General features: G+C 35.8%; 1 protein-coding gene across 5 annotated transcripts in view; it reads left to right on the forward strand.

Moving 5' to 3' along the window:
- Positions 1–16751, forward strand: part of LOC150100640 (DCC-interacting protein 13-alpha-like) — a 408578-nt gene that overhangs the window by 74793 nt on the left and 317034 nt on the right. For all 5 annotated transcript variants that reach the window (XR_016549161.1, XM_090401384.1, XM_090401387.1 and 2 more), the window contains one exon: positions 9457–9516. Coding sequence is in view for 4 of the 5 variants with exons in the window: in XM_090401384.1 (XP_090257510.1) it covers positions 9457–9516 (60 nt within the window). In the remaining variant the exon portion in view is untranslated. The remainder of the gene's footprint in view (positions 1–9456; positions 9517–16751) is intronic.

A 16751-nucleotide genomic window follows, 5' to 3' on the forward strand; every position in this document is an offset into this window, starting at 1 on the left:
AAGGAATGCGGTGAACCGACCAGGGCTTCTGACCTAATGTCCAATCCTCACCTTCTCGTGGTGCACCCTGTTGGGTATCTACTTTGATACTGAACGAACGAGGATGGGCTGGCAATTTTGGATTTAGCCGACCAAATTGTATTCTTATTGGTTAAACCAAAATAAAAAATGATGGTACAACATGACAAAATTTCATGCCGGCTGGGGCGTCGCCCGGTTAAACAAGGCCCCCGTTGTTTTCGCCAGGGAACCAGGGCGAACAGCGAAAAGTCAGCTACTGGAACAAATCTGAAAACAAACCCCAACTCAACATCACCAGAGTTAAAGATCGGTACTATCAACGTAAGAAGCCTGAATGGCAAAGAAATGGAGCTAGCTGAGGAATTAGATAAGTACCAGATCGACATAATAGGGGTGACTGAAACAAAAAAGACCAAAACTGGTGAGATCTTTCTGAGCAATAAATACAAAATGTTATATTCAGGCAATAACAATCAAGGAAGAGAAGGAGTAGCCATAGTATTCAACACAAAATACGAGGCTAATCTTCTTGAATGGCAGTCAGTCTCAAGTAGAGTAATGTGGGCAAATATGAGAATGGGGAACTGGACAATGAGACTTATTTGTGCCTATGGTCCCACAGAAGGTTCTACTAAGGTAGAAGTGGAGGAATTTTTTGAGGCTTTAGAAAAAGCAACTGACACAATGAAAAAGGAAAAGTTGGTCCTTGTTGGGGATCTAAATAGTAGAGTAGGAAATGATTGTGAGACATACAAAAATATTTTGGGAAAATTTGGAGAAAAGAGCAAAGCTAATAATAATGGCAAATATCTGTTGGATTTCTGCTCAGGACATGGACTGGTTATTACTAACACCATGTTCCAACATAAAAATGTCCACAAATTCACATGGAGAGAAGAGGCTAGGAATAAGAAAAGTCTCATTGACTATGTTATTGTTGATAGTGATGTTTTCTCCCTGGTGCAGGACACCAGAGTGTACAGAGGATTTGAAATTGGAAGTGATCACTATTTAGTCTTGAGCAGGATAAAATTGAATTTCATATTGAAAAGAATAACATGTAAGAAAGTTTTAAAGCGAATAAAAGTTGAGCAGCTCTCAGATGTAAACTGTAGACTAAAATACAGAAATATTATTGAAAAGAAAATGAAAGAGTTTGAGAACAGGAATCAAACCTTGGAGATTCAGTGGCAAACTCTGAAGGAAACATTGATTGATTCTGCCAGAGAGGCATGTGGTGAGGTTGTGTGCAAAGATAAAAAAATCAGAACTCCCTGGTGGACACAGGAAGTTAAAGAGGCAGTGAAGGAAAAGAAGAAAGCATATCAAAAGTTCCTGGCAAATAAGTCAGCTTTTACTCTTACAGAATACAGAGACAAATGTAAGAAAGCTAAACAGTGTGTAAAACTAGCTAAACAAAAGTCATGGGAGGACTTTGGCAAGAATATAGAAAATAAATATCAAGAAGGTGGCAAAATATTCTGGAGGTTGTTGAAGAAGCTTAGGAATGGAGGAAAGAGTGCTGTAAAAGGAATTAGAGATGATAAAGGTGAAATGAAAACAGGAGAAAAAGATATCCTTGAAGTATGGAGTAATTACTTTGAAAAACTGCTAAATGAAACAAGCAGTGATGACAGCACAGTGATAAAAAACACTGACCAGGCATGCAGTCAGGAATACATATCCATACTTGAAGTAGAAAAAGCCATCAAAGGTTTGAAATGTGGAAAGGCAGCAGGAGTAGATGATATTCGACCAAAATGCTGAAGTATGGTGGTATAAGAGTCTTACACTGGCTGCACTACATAGTTCAGAAAGCCTGGACAGAGGGATGAATTCCCGATGATTGGAGTAGAGCTCTCATAGTACCTATATATAAAAAGGGAAATAAAACTGAATGTGAGAATTACAGAGGTATTTCCCTACTGAGTGTTCCTGGCAAGATCTATGCAAGTATACTTGAGAAACGGTTGAGAAGAATTGTGGAAGAAAAGCTTGGTGAAGAACAAGCTGGATTCAGGCCAAATAGAGGCTGTCAGGATCAGATCTTCACTTTACGACAAATAGTCGAGAAAGCATGGGAATATAACAAAGATCTGTATTTAAGTTTTGTCGATTTGGAAAAGGCATATGACAAGGTGCCAAGAGAGAAGCTATTCAATACACTGCAGTTATATGGTGTCAATGGGGCATTATATCAAGCAATACTTAGTCTTTATTTGAGTTGTGAGTCAGCAGTTAGAATTGAAGGAAGTACAGGAAGATGGTTTAATGTTAAATCTGGTGTGAGACAAGGATGTACATTATCCCCTCTGTTATTCATTATCTATATGGATCACATTATGAAGGAATGTGGTATTAAACCTGATATCAAAATAGGAGATGTTAATGTCAGCTCTTTGCTTTATGCGGATGATGTTATACTTGTAAATAAATCCGCTACAAGTCTGCAAGATTCTCTGACTAAATTGAATAGCTGTTGTAATAGATATGGTATGAAGGTCAGCAATAAAAAGACAAAGACAATGAAAATAGGCAGAATCATTGAAAATGTCAACTGTGTTGTGAATGGAGAACCTGTGGAACAAGTAAAACATTTCAGCTACTTAGGCACAATTTTTACTAAAGATGGTAAACTAAATATAGAAATAGACAACAGAATCAGCAAAGCTGGTATCGTGGGAAGTCAATTGAATAAATTCATATGGAATAAGAAAGAAATTAGTCGGAACACTAAATTAACTGTATACAAGACTGTGTTCAAACCAATTTTAACTTATGGATCTGAGAGCTGGGTCAGAAGTAAAACACTTGACCAAAGACTAGAGACCGCAGATATGAGAGTCCTGAGAAAGATTAGAGGCGTGAACAGATGACATCAATGGCAATATCATATTAAAAATGAGGATATTAGGAAAGAACTTGACATTGTCAGCATCCAGGAATGCGTTAGCAGAGCTAATCTCAGATGGTATGGTCACTTAAATAGAATGGGAGAGGAAAGATTAGCAAAACAAGTGTTCTCTGCCAGGTTGGCAGGAAAACGACCCAGAGCAAGACCAAGATATAGGTGGATTGATACGGTACAAAGTGCCTTAGACGATAGAAATATAAGATCTGATAATGTTGGAGTCTTGACAAGTAACAGACTGATTTGGAGGAAAATTGTAGATAGGAAGTTAGTAATGATGTAATTTTTTCATGTAGTACTGTCATATCCTGTACACCCCTTGAGGGTACATGGCAGGAATTTGATGATGATGATGATGAGTAATTATAAAATTTTAAAAATAAATATTGATGATTATTTAAAAAATTATCAAGTTAGAAAAATTATTCTTGCTGTAATAAATTATTTTACCTTCATTCTTCACTTCTTTACTCTGTTCAGAAATTTCTTTCATGTTCCAAAAAAATTATGCCAAGGCATTCCAAGAAGAAAATTTCTTCTATATATATATATATATTTTTTTTTTTTTTAAATAGATGTGTAAGTTGTCATGTTTGTTGAAATTAAAGATGGAAACTCAAAGAATATTTCCCATAACTGTGATAACTGAAGGCCATCAGATCTGTTTAAATTTGGGCAATATAGAAAGGCCTCACCTATAACCATTCTGCAAGGAAAGTACTCTGTTTAGTCAAGATGGCAGATTTAGCTAGGTGAATCTTACATCCAGTTCATGATACTGGATGTAAGAGTTATTTTCCTCACAATAGACGGCTGCAGATCTTCTAGAACATCCGAAGTAAGACAAACCAGATAAGCAAGGGATCTCGTAGACATCTGGAAAGTTCAGTGTTGGAAGCTTGTCTTTAAGTGAAGAAAGAAAGGTAGAAATCTTCCTGATAGGACGAAAGCACACCACAATGTTGAGAGGTCTTAGAACTTCAGCAATACATTCAGAAATTCCTTTAATATACAGAAGTGTAATCTGAGAGGTTGTTTCTTCTGGGGACTTAGAGATTGGCAACCTAAAGCTGTTAAATACTTTATTGATAAAGGACTCATTAAAACTTTTTTAAAAAAGGCAGATTTGATATATTTCAGCAGAACATATAAGAAAAGTCTAATCAATATCTTGAAGGGCCTAAATGAAGATTGCATTTTTTTAATATATATATATATATTAAATTAAAGTATCTGTCAAACAGATGTTAGTGAAAAGAAATTATTATTAATAATAATAATCTCTTTTCACTAACATCCATTTGACGGATACTGTTAATTTACTCGAGCAAGATTTTACGGACATTATTAGACTTTTTGGAAGTTATCCACTCTGGTTATTTTAGTGTCCAGGACAAATTATATCAGCAGGTGCAGGTAACCCCTGTTTTACATGGAGGATTTGTTCCAAAAAAAAAAAAAAAAAAAAAAAATATATATATATATATATATATATATATATATATATATATATATATATATATAAAGCAAATTTCCCCTTTAAAATAGGATACTGTTTTTTTTTCTTTTTCACATCTTTTGACAGTTTGTATTTGTTGATTGATTTTTTTCTATTTTTTAAAGACTGAGAGCCTTATTTGTTGATGGGTATTGATTTTTGATTTAAATGTTTGATCCACGCAATTAAGAATTTTTTCAGCTCTCAGATGGTTTCCCTCTGAGAATGGATGATTTTCTTTGTCAAAACGGAAGTAACATTTTCACGCACTTTAATTTTATCCTTATTCTTTGGAGATTGTTGTTGACTTGCTTAATTTAAATTCATGTGCATCGTCAACAATCTTAAAACCAGAGTTGAGTTTTTGTATGAATTTTAATATTGTATCTGAATTGATAACAGCATGCCTCTTTTTATGTATTGGCATATCTTCATTGTTGTGACTTTGCTGACATGTTTAATAAGGGTGCAAATTAAACCTGTAATAAATTTGCAGAAACAGTAACATCAGAAGCGTATTGAGCTGATATTTATCTACCTCTATTTTTAAAGTTCATCTTCAAACCAGCAATTGAATTTTCAACTTGCAGATATGAGGTAATATGCTGGCTAACTGCTGCATACATGGCACATGCATACAAGTGCATAGCAACATGTAGACAGTGGCATAACATATATATATATATATATATATACATACGTAGGCTGTTCAATAAGTAATATTACATGGTCTTTTTCAAAGTAACTACTGTGAGACGCGATGCATTTGTCCCAACGTTGCGTCCACTTCTTAAACACATGTGAGAGTCTGTTTTTTGAGAGTTCTTTCAAAACTGCCTCCTCAGCTTTTACACATGCTTTGTTGCTTTCGAAATGGCGGCCTCTTAGTGGTTTCTTGAGCTGAGGAAACAGCCAGAAATCGCACGGTGCGAGATCAGGACTGTATGGAGGGTGTGGTAGGATATCTGTGTTGTTCTTCTGCTAAACGTCCACTACACAACCAGCAATATGTGGCCTTGCATTATCGTGGTGCAATAAGAAGCCATTCTTCAGCAATGGACGCTTCCTTTTGATGTGTTTGATGATAATCGCTGTTGTGTTGATCATTGTCTCTGTGATGGACGTTGAAGGTCTTCCCTCACGTTCAAGATCTTCCACATTTTGCCTTCCTTCCTTAAAAGTTTTATGCCAGCGAAAAACACTTGCCCTCGACATTGCTTCATCGTGGAAAGCTTCGCGTATCATGTTAAAAGTGTCTGATGCCGATTTTTGCAAATGCACACAAAATTTAATCGCATACCGCTGTTCCAAGGACGCTTCCATTTCGAAGACTGGTCGCACCTCGTAGGCGCACCGATGAGCACTTGCGTTTAGTCACGTGACACTCTGGCACATCAGCCAGTATACGAAATCTATCAACCTCTTTTGTTAATGCATACAGCAACATTTCTTTATTCCACAGAAATTAATATTGTGATGAGTGGTTTTGCCACAGTAAAATTAGTCTTATTACGTATTGAACAGCCCACGTATATACAATGGCAAAAAAAAAAAAGAGTAAAAGCAAATCATATAAATTGGGGATCACCTGTACAGCCATGGGTAGTCCTCTCTCTCCTATGCTTGCTAACTGTTACACAGTCTTTTGAAGATCACCTCCTTAATGACATTTCTACTAAACTATAGTGTGGTACAGAAATGCTGTTGATATATTTGTGATATGAAATGCTTCTCCATCCGATTTTAAAATGCTTTTAAAAAATAAATATGATTTGTCCTGGAATTCAGTTTACCTTAGAGGTAAAAAAACCATCAGCTAGACTTATTTTTTTGATTCTTTGTCAGCCAGATGGTAGTTTACAATTTTCAGTTTTTTTAAAAGAAACACTGATTTCTATATCCATGCTATTATTGGAACCATTAAGACCTTATTTATACCATGCTCATAGTATGTCTCACCAAGACCTTCTAGGACAAGAATTGAATTTATCAAATCTGCCTTTTTAAAAAATTGTTTTAATGTATTATTTATCAAAGCATTTAATAGCTTTAGGCTGCCAATCTCTAAGTCTCCAGAAGAAATAACCTCTCAGATTCCACTTCTGTATATTAAAGAAATTTCTGAATATACTGCTGAAGTTCTAAGACCTCTCAGCATTGAAAGGAAGGTAGAAATCTTCCTGTCCTTTCAGGAAGATTTCTACCTTCTTTTCCTAATCTAAAGACAAGCTTCCTCCACTCAGCTTTCCTGATGTCTATGGTTCTTCATTTACCCATTCCCCTTTCTGGAAAATATTGTATCAATCTTCTGTAAATTCCTAATTTTTTTTTTTTTTCATTATGTATATATATATTATTAAATTAGGAATTTGCTGACAGTCTGCTGTCTTCTTATACCATAGTGGTGCATCTTAAAATAATTCTATTGTTGCATTTTATTTTGTGTTCCATTGTCAGGGTACTGAGAATGCCGTAGATACTAAGGCAAAAATGTTACGTCAATTAAAATTATTTCGATGTCAGTTTGAATCTCTGTCTTTGATTTTTACAAATCTAACATGTCCAAAGATATTCCGAGTAGTTTAAGACAAGAGCTTTAACTTCGTTCTCATTGGACACTGTTGCAGCATATAGGTACAAAACAATCATCAGCAAATTCAAATCTGACTTCAAAAGAACTTAATGCAGAAAAATCATTTCCTGTATAAATGATAATCATGCATTCTAGCCTCTTGCAAAGGTGTGCAACCTCTATCCATCTGTGCTCCTGACTCCCTTCCTCTCTCTCTCTTTCATGTGTGTGTGTGTGTGTGTGCACATGTGTACACACACACCACCGGATGACTCTGCTGCAATTAATTCTGAGAAGGAAACACACCTTTTGGCACAATTGATCTTTACCAAATCTTGCATAATGACCAAGGCAAATCAGCTCTACATGTACTTGCTTACAGTACACTATATTTGTCTTGTGGCCTATCACAAGAAAAGCATCAGAAGAATCTTGACTAACCAAGATACTAAAAAGTCTTCTGGTCCCCATGGTGTTATTCCCACATTTGTATTTAAAGTTGTGCTTCACAGCTAACACTGTCCTTCATCTCTGTATTGTGTTCTACTCAGCTGGCATCTATTCCGTAGCCCATTCAAAAAAACAAGAAAAAAAAAGATATAAAAATTCCATCATTAAACTATCAACCTATTCTCATCGGAGTTCTACCTAACATAACGGAGAAAGTCATTAGGTGTCACTGCCTTAGAGTCCCACAAGTTCATGATTGGCATCAGTATGGATTTTGCCATTTTATATCCACAGCTGATCTCCTAGACATTACTTACTTCAGGACTTATGGAAAATGTATGTGCATTTTCTACATCTCCATGAGGGCTACTCACCTAACTTCTATCCTGTTATCTCCCTTCCACCCTTTTAATTGGATTTACTTTCCTCTCTTGTCATTCACTGCTGGTCATGATGACTGGCTTTCTCTCATTCTCCAAATTTTGATACCAATTCTGAGTACTCTTCTGTTTGATTCTGTGTTCCCTTGCCTACCCTCTTTGAGGTTAGTATGTGTGGGGGGGGGTCATTTATACATAAATAATCTTGTCTTCAAGCTTCAAGATTTTCTATAGCCAGTGCCTTAAACACTGATTTACCATTATTCAGTGGAGTGAGGACAGTTTTTTTTTTTTTTTTTTTTTTTTTCAGTTCTGCAAAATGCAGTCCTATCTTTATTCTCACAAAAAAGATCTCAGGATCATCTTTCCTTATTTTTGTTAACACTCAGTTCACCTTATATTTATCTCTAGTCTCCTTTGATCCAAACACATCACATCATTAAACTCTCCCTGTTGTTCTCATCTAAGTCCTACCTAATATAATTTCCTCATTCTTCAAAAACTTGGTATCCTTTTCCACTCAAGACATTATTTTTTGCCTTTCCAACTGCTAACTCTAGAAATCCCAAATCCACCTAACCCTAGAGTACTGTTACACCATAGTGCACCAAAATCCTGTCTAATTTTTTTTAATTGCGTTAAGAAGAGGGCATTTGACTAATTGTTTTTCTCTCTCTCTCTCTCTCTCTCTCTCTCACATACTCACTCACTCCAGCTGCTTTCTCACAGATAGCACTAAGCAGTGTGTCTTTTCTGTAGGCGCTATTTTTCTGAACTGGCAGCCATTATTCCTTTACTTTCTGCTAAGCCTATAGCACCTGCTCAACATCCATTTATAATTTGACTGCTAATCTGCTGATTGTTTTACTGTTCCTTCTTTTTCATTCCATCTACTTTTGTTGTTTTGTCACAAAATGTTTCCCGAGGACCTCAGCCATTCCAAAAAAAAAGAATATCAGTAGATTTTTTCTCTTAATTCCTGTCGCATATTGTACCGGTTTGCTCACATTCCCACACTGCACCAATAATGAATGTAGCATGGGTTTTGAAACTGTGTGCGTAGAATTGTTATGTTAATCAGTAAGTATATTTACTTAAGTAAGAAAATAGCAGAGAATGTTGTATATTTGCCAGCCAGATTAACTGAGTGGTTAATGTACCTGCTCTCCATCCAATAGTTTCAAATCTGGGTGTGGAATGTCATTGGTAGATGGACAGTAAATTTCATCACCGAATGTGTGGAGACCACTGCCCTGCTTATTAGAGGCCTGAAGTGGCTTGAAAAATTCCTCATTTAGTCTCTAGAGCAGGGTTTCTGGATTCCTTAAAAATGTATAAAAAATACAAATACATGAATAACATAAAGAATAATAATAAAAAAAATTCTTAATCCATGCATGGTGCTAATGTATTGTAGGTCATTAACCTTTCATGGGTGGGAGTCACATAAAAATTAGATCCTTGAGAAGATTAGAACTGTAATGGATGAAAGATTAATAATAGTTTCATCACATTTTATGGCAGTTTATTAATGTTATTAATTGCACAAATGCTAGTAATTAATAATTCAATATCGAAAACAATAAAAATTTATTTATCCGAGTTATGATTTTGAATTTTCTAGAAAGATCTTGTGGCTGCAACTAGCAGTCTCTCAGATCATCTAAGGACTTATGAAATTGAGGTAAGTTAGACATACATTTTTCTTTTGACATGTATTGCATTTCATCCTTAATATAGTTGAGCATGTCTTTAAATAATTAAATTTAAATTTTTTTAAAGATTTAAATTAAAAGCTTTATTCATACAACAAGAGCCTGTGTAGCTCAGTGGATGTGGTGTTTGCACACCACGGCGCTTGGCCGCACGAAGGAAGACCTGGTTTCAAGTCTAGTCGGCGACTAGAAGAAATTTTTCTAAGACTTTTTTCGACCGGTTCCCGAGTTAGTCGATCTCTGGCACGGGCAAGCAGGTTTTTCCTCCCGGAAACTCGGGTTTTTTGTCCTGTAAACTCAAGAAAATCGACCGTAGAACCCACATTATTTCAGACATTAAATATATCGTGTTAGGGACCACGAGATGCCGGCACATTTGAGCCGTCTCTCTTCACTGTGTACCGCTTAATTAGTGATAGCCTTGGGCCATCTATCTCTGATTGGTACCAGTGGAGATTGAACTGCCCACTCAGTCTCCAAAAGTTAGATAGGGCTAAATGGCCTCGCCTACTCCCCGTATATGGGAATAAAAAGGCGTTAACTGATTTTTTTTTTTGATTTGATTTCATGCAACAAACATTTATTTATGCTATTTCGTATCTCATGTGTTTAAAAAGCTCATACTATGAGTATTATTTAAGCATTTCTGATTTCTTTCCAATATATTCATTTACTTTAAAAATAATTCTAGTTTCCCCAAACTGTTAAAATCTCAGATATTATATTCACCTCCCTTAGTCTTAATATTAAGACAAGAAAGATGTAATGCAAAGAAAACATTGTTTAATTAAAATAACTTACAAATATAATTATTTACATAAAATTCATTAAAAATGAGTTTCAGAGAGATACTTTCTCACTCACACATTTAATTTTGTGAATTAAAAAAATCTAACAAACAAAACAAAATTCTCTGTAAATCTAGAAGTAACAACTTCAGCTTTCCAATGTGATTGATTCACTCAGTTTCCAAATGAGAGCTGTCTGACTAATTCACAGTCTGCATTCTTTACAAATAAAATAACCTGGTCCTACCTCAGGATGTGTATGTAAAAAATATTGGAAAAATTACCCTGCTTCAGAAAGTAATCCATGAAGAGAAAATACTCAGAGTAATGTTTTTGGTTTTATAGTTCTCTAAACAAATCTTCATTACATGAATTCAATTCCTTTCTTTGTCTAAATAATACAGTTTCCTTCATATCATCAGTATTCTAATTCGTATACTATCATGAAAAAACACAGTTTTGAATGTGTTTTTTCATGATACATTCCACAACTCTCTGCTTGAAAATAAAATGTTCTATGTTCAGTTTTGTCTGTTGACAGGAACAAATGCAGGATTAAATAAACAAACACTAGATCAAAACTAGTACTTGAATTTCTTCTTATTATTTGGCACTACAGCCCCATGTAGGGCCTTGGCCTCCCATTTTTGGGTTTTGTAACTCACTACGAGGTGGGGTCGTTACCCCCATGCTCAACCATGCGTAATTGTCTATGAAGCGTTGTTTTCTTAAGACCCATTTGCCTGCTTTGCAGGAGGAAAAACCCCAGATAAACTAGGGAGAAAAACCCTGCAGTCCACGCCCAAGACTGGCTAACTTGGCTATGTCTGAGGAAGATCCTTAAGCTCTTCATGTCGGCGATGAGAATCGAACGCAGGACAGTACTTGAATTTATTCTTTCCAAAGCTTGCACTACTATTTATCTTTTAAAACAAGAAACATTAGGTGCCTTCTAGATTTTCAAATGGTGGTCATACACCATTTGAAAGAATTAAATACTTGCAGATAAATCTGTGTTTCCAAATACATTCCTACAACTCTCTCTCCTCCTTTAAACAGAACCCGTGTTATTCTTCTCATCTCTACAGTGATGTCACAAACACCTGTTGCTTAGCTATCCAGATACTTATATGTGTGTATATGCATGCATCCAAGCTCAAACTACTGGTATAACTTAATGGTGTTCTCCTCATATAGGTAGAACCACTCCATTGTGAATGGAGTGTCTAATCTTCCCTGGTTGGTGAGAGTGTACATGAAGTGATTACCTGAGTTGTAGCTGGTCATATGAGAACTTACAAAGAAGGGGTATATGTGGAACTACAAGACTGGTGATTATGAAAAACTTAGAAGACAACTGGGAGCTGTAGCATGGAAAGAGGAGTTGAGTGGGAAGGAGACACACTGTGTGGGCATTGATCAAGAACTATTTAACAGCAGTAATGCTTGAGTGTATTCTAAAGGTTAAAAGGCTAACCAGTATAAGAGTAAAATGGATGAATGAAGAGATTAAATCTGGAAGAAGAAGCTATGGAGGCAATACAAGATGGATATTGGTAATGATCAGTTGCACGAAGAGCACAAAGAACAGGCCAGGACTCTGTTGGTAAAGACAGCAGAAATGCAGTTTGAGAATAAATTAGCCAATCAAGCCAAGAAAAATCCTAGGAGTTCTTTCATTATGTGGCAAGTAGAAGAAAAAATGACTATGGGAGGATGATGCTCGTTGTTGACACTGCAGATTGGTAACCAATGCAGAGGATATAGTTGAAGTATTCAGTGATCAGTTTATCAGTATATTTCATCCTTGTGAAGGGTGACATCATGAGAAGCTGCAGTGTAGAAGGTATGGTGGAGAGGAATTAAGTCAACTTGATGTTAATAAGGCAATAGGACTTGACAATATATTGCCACATTTCTTCAGAGAATGCTCTTTGGAATTAGGGTTCCCATTCATCCTGTTTTTCCTGGGGACAGTCCCATTTTTTATAAAAAAAAATGTCCCGAGTTAATTCCAAAAGTCTCGCTGTTTTAAGTATCCATAAGGAAAAAATGGATAAACGGATTTTATTTTGTTTTTAGTACCAATTTCTATTACAATGTTGATAATAATAAATTTTATTTATTTATTATTTATAATAATAATCATTAGTATTATAAATAATATAACTAACTAATAGTAACTAATGGCAATGTTCTTTTTTCCCATGCTTCTGTTATAACAGTATCTTCTTCTCTTCTGTCTAAGACGGGTTGAGTCTTCCCTTGAGCAGGATCTTCCAGTCTTCTCTATTCCTTGCTGTTCGAAAAAGTTCCTTATATGTTCTGCATTCCGAAATGTTCTTTATTAATTTCAGCCAGGTAATTCTTGGTCTTCCGGGTCTTCTTTTTTCAGTCAGAAAAGTATTGATTAGGATGTTAGGAAGTCTGCCTGCGTCCATGCGTACAGTGTGGCCAAACCACCTCAGTTGTTCTTTTCTAATTTTTTCTATTATTGTCTTTTTATGCAATAATTCTTGTCTAACTGTGCTGTTTGTTTTCTTTTCTATCCAACTTGTTCTATTTATTTTTCTTAAGCATTTCATTTCAAATGCCAGCAGTTTTTTCTCCTCTCTTAACTATCCACGCTTCTGATCCATAGATGACTGTTGATTCATATAATTTGATTTTGGCTTGCTTAGATATCTTAAAATGATTTGACCAGATTTTTCTTATATCTTCAATATTCCCGGTTTAAGTCTTCTTGTTTACTATTGTTACTGCTTTTACTGAGAATTCCTCTGTAATTTCTCTTGTAGTGTAATGGAAGACTTTTTAGGTTGTTTTGTTGGTATGCTTCTTGGCATTTCTTAGCTTTTTCTTCTAGCCATTTTTCTTTGGCTGTTTTGCATAGGTTATCAACTTTATTTTTTAGAGGCCAAGATACTTGTAAACCAACAAAATTTCATTGTTTTGTTGGTTTACAAGTATCTTGGCCTCTTTTTTCTCTTCTATTATAGCTATGATTTCTTGGGTTATCCACTGTTTGTTTATTTTCGGTTTGGTACCTAGAGTGTCTTTTGCAATTGATAACACTGTTTCTTTTTCTTCTTCCCAGTATTTTACGCTGTTCTGGAAGATGGAGGGTTTTAATTTCAAGCACATCTGTTCTAAAAATCGACTTCTGCTTGAGCTATCTTTTAGTTTTGATGTTTTCTTCTTTTCTGATATTGTCAGTGTCAAAATCAAAGCTTCTTAATGTTCGTACATTATTTAGTGATCTTTTCCATTGTTTGTTTATGATGATATAGTCTATGCAGTTCTTTATATTACCATCTGGAGATGTCCATGTATATTTATTATTAGGGCGTTGATAGAACAACGTGTTTGCAATCATTAGATCGTTTGCTTTACAGAAGTGGAGTAATTGTCCTCCTCTGTCATTAAGCTCTCCATATCCAAATTTCCCCATCACATCTTTTTTGTCTGCTGTGAACTGTCCTATTTTGGCGTTAAAATCTCCCATCACTATTGTGAGTTCTCTATTTTTGGAATTATCTATTTCCTGTTGTAGTTCTTCATAGAAATTTTCTATTTCTTCCTCTGAATGGTTACTGTCTGGTGCATATATTTGGATTATTTTAATTGTTTGACCTTTTTTCTTTTGTTTGAAGTTTGGCTGTGATTATTCTGGGAGACACTGGTTTTATTTCAATTACTGAGTGTGCAAGTTTCTTTTCAATTAATAATGCAACTCCTTCTCTGTGTATGTTATCTTTTCTTCCTGAGAAGTATAGTCTTCCTTCTGGTAAATCCATGAATCCATATTCGCACCAATATGTCTCTGATAAACCTAAAATACTCCATTTCAGTCTTTTTAAATTTTCCTGTACTAATTGCAATTTTCCAGGTCGGTATAATGATCTTATGTTGAGGGTGGCCACGTGTTACACATCCTTGGCTGACCACATTGCTGATTTTTCACCTGTTCTATGTGGTCTTCGAGTAGGTGCGTCTGCTGTCCTGTACGAAGTAGCACTATCTCGGTTTGTAGACTTTCTCGGGCTCATGGAAGTTACTAGCTCATTGAAGACACTAAAGCCACTAAAGTCACCCACGTGGCTTTAGTGTCACTCTTTAGTGGCATAATAATGTAGCCAGCTTGCCATGCCTCTGCTACATCCTTTGGTCCACGACTCTTTATTCAGAGCAACCCATTTGAGTTTTTCCACATCCACCACCAGGGGGGCGTGCCTGGTAGGAGTGTGGTCTCCCCAAGTTGGTCTCTCCCCCCCCCCCAACAGTATCTTACTCGATCAATACTTTGTGTGTTTTAATTTTTATCATTTTCTATCCCTATAATGTCGAAACGTAAGTGCAGTATTAATGATTATATTTGAAGAGAATTTCCTTTCATTAAAGGTGTAGATGAAAATGTGGAATGTACTTTATGTAACTGTAAATTTTGCATTTCGTGGTTGACTGCATCTGACTGACCATGGTCGGTCAGACATAGTCAACCACGTGAAAATGAAAAAACAAAGCTACTGTTCGAAGTAAGGCTTCCAACTGCAGTATAAGTAATTTTTTAATTGTGAAAACCAAGAGGGAAGGGGGAAAAGAGTTATCACTGGCAGCGCAGGAAGCAACCTTCACGTATCACACAGCCATAACCACAGCTTTAACTCCATGGACTGCACAACAACAATCGTGAAAAAAATTTTCAACGATAAATTCAGGTGTTCACAAACAAAGTGCAAGGCAATAATAACCAATGTTATTGCAACCAGTATCATCGACAGGGTGTAGCATAGAGGTAGCCTGCCTCACACCGCGGCTTAATAAGGGCGCTCGTCAGCCATATTGTGGTAGGCTCTGTCGCTAGAGGCTTTGTCGCTATTAAGCCTCCAACATGAATTGTTGTACACTAACAATTCATGTTGGGGGGCTTAATGGATTGTATACAGCACTCAGAAAGGATTAAAACAGAATTTAATTCTTCCTATATTTTGTCTCAGTCAAAGAGACATCTTCAGGGATTACAAAAAAACTAATGTAACATAAATACAAATAACATTCACTGTTATTTATATTTATAAAATTAACTGGTTAGTGAATGTTCAATTACATTCATTAACCAGAGGAAATTTTTCTAACACTCTCTTCAACCTAGTTCCCAAGTTAGTCAATGGCACAGGTGTTTTTTTTTTTTAGTTACCTTCCTCTTTTGAGATATAGCCCCCTCCATACACAACCTGCTGATACTTATCTGACAACCAACAAGCTATCAAACTCACTAGTCTTATCTAATCCCATCTTCGCTTGATTGAACAGCGGGAAGGAGTGATGACAGGAGGCCATCCCTGGAAGTTACAAAAGGAAACTGTGTGCAAGAGGGTGAGGAGTGGTTTCTTTGCATGGAGGGTGGTTGAACCATGGAATACATTGCCTGATGGAGTGGGTGAGAGTGGGAACGTTTGATGAGTTCAAGGAGTGGTATGATGGACTTTGTGTTTCTTAGGGGGTACCTCCCCTCGATTAGTCTCGATAGACTTTGTGTTTCTTAGGAAGGATCTCCCACGATGAGTCTTTTGACTCCATGGAGTCCTGAATAATAATAATAGATGCTAGCTTATCATGTATCCTAGTCCTCAGCAACTTCTCTAACACCTTAACAACAACCCTAGACACACAGACTGGCCTATAATTTGTAGCCTCAGTTTCACATCTTCCCCTTTTTGTGAAGTGAAACAATTTTTCCCACTTTCCATTCCTTTCAGACTCACCCTGTTGCAAGACTCATGTTAAGAAATGCCATTATTTTAGGGTTCCCATAATGTTTTACTAAAATCTGGAACATTCTGAAATTTTTACTTAAAAAACCCAGGACATTTCACAAACAAACAGGACATGTTAAAAATTAAGAAAACGAAAAATAAAACTATTATATGTTGCAGTTAAATTAAATACTGCTATAAACATACATTAACATTAAATCCACTTTAAAAAAGGATTATTAATCACAAACATATTTAATTAGAAAAATATTTATCAGATTTATGAACCTGTTTAAGAATTTTTTTTTCTTTTGATATTTGATCATAGAACTCAGCAGAAGAGAAATTCTTAAAATATGTCTTTACAATGATTAAAGCTTTTACTGTCTCAATTTTAAGTCTGTTTTTTTCATCTGTCCAGAGCGTATTTATTAATGAAAAAACACATTCAACAGCTGCATTAGTTCCTGGCAGTGCTAAACAAAAACTAACTAGGCATTAAATACTCCAAGAATTTATACATCGCTTTGTAAAATGACCAAACAACAAAAACTAACTAGGCATTTAATACTCCAAGAATTTATACCCCGCTTTGTAAAATGACCAAACATTTCACACCATTTATCACTGACACTTTGATCCTTCTGTTCACTCCACACT

The sequence above is a fragment of the Typopeltis vanoorti genome, chromosome 12 (genome assembly GCF_054136105.1).
Source record: "Typopeltis vanoorti isolate ZY-2024b chromosome 12, IOZ_Tvanoo_1.0, whole genome shotgun sequence".
In the NCBI taxonomy this organism is placed as follows: Eukaryota; Metazoa; Arthropoda; class Arachnida; order Uropygi; family Thelyphonidae; genus Typopeltis; species Typopeltis vanoorti.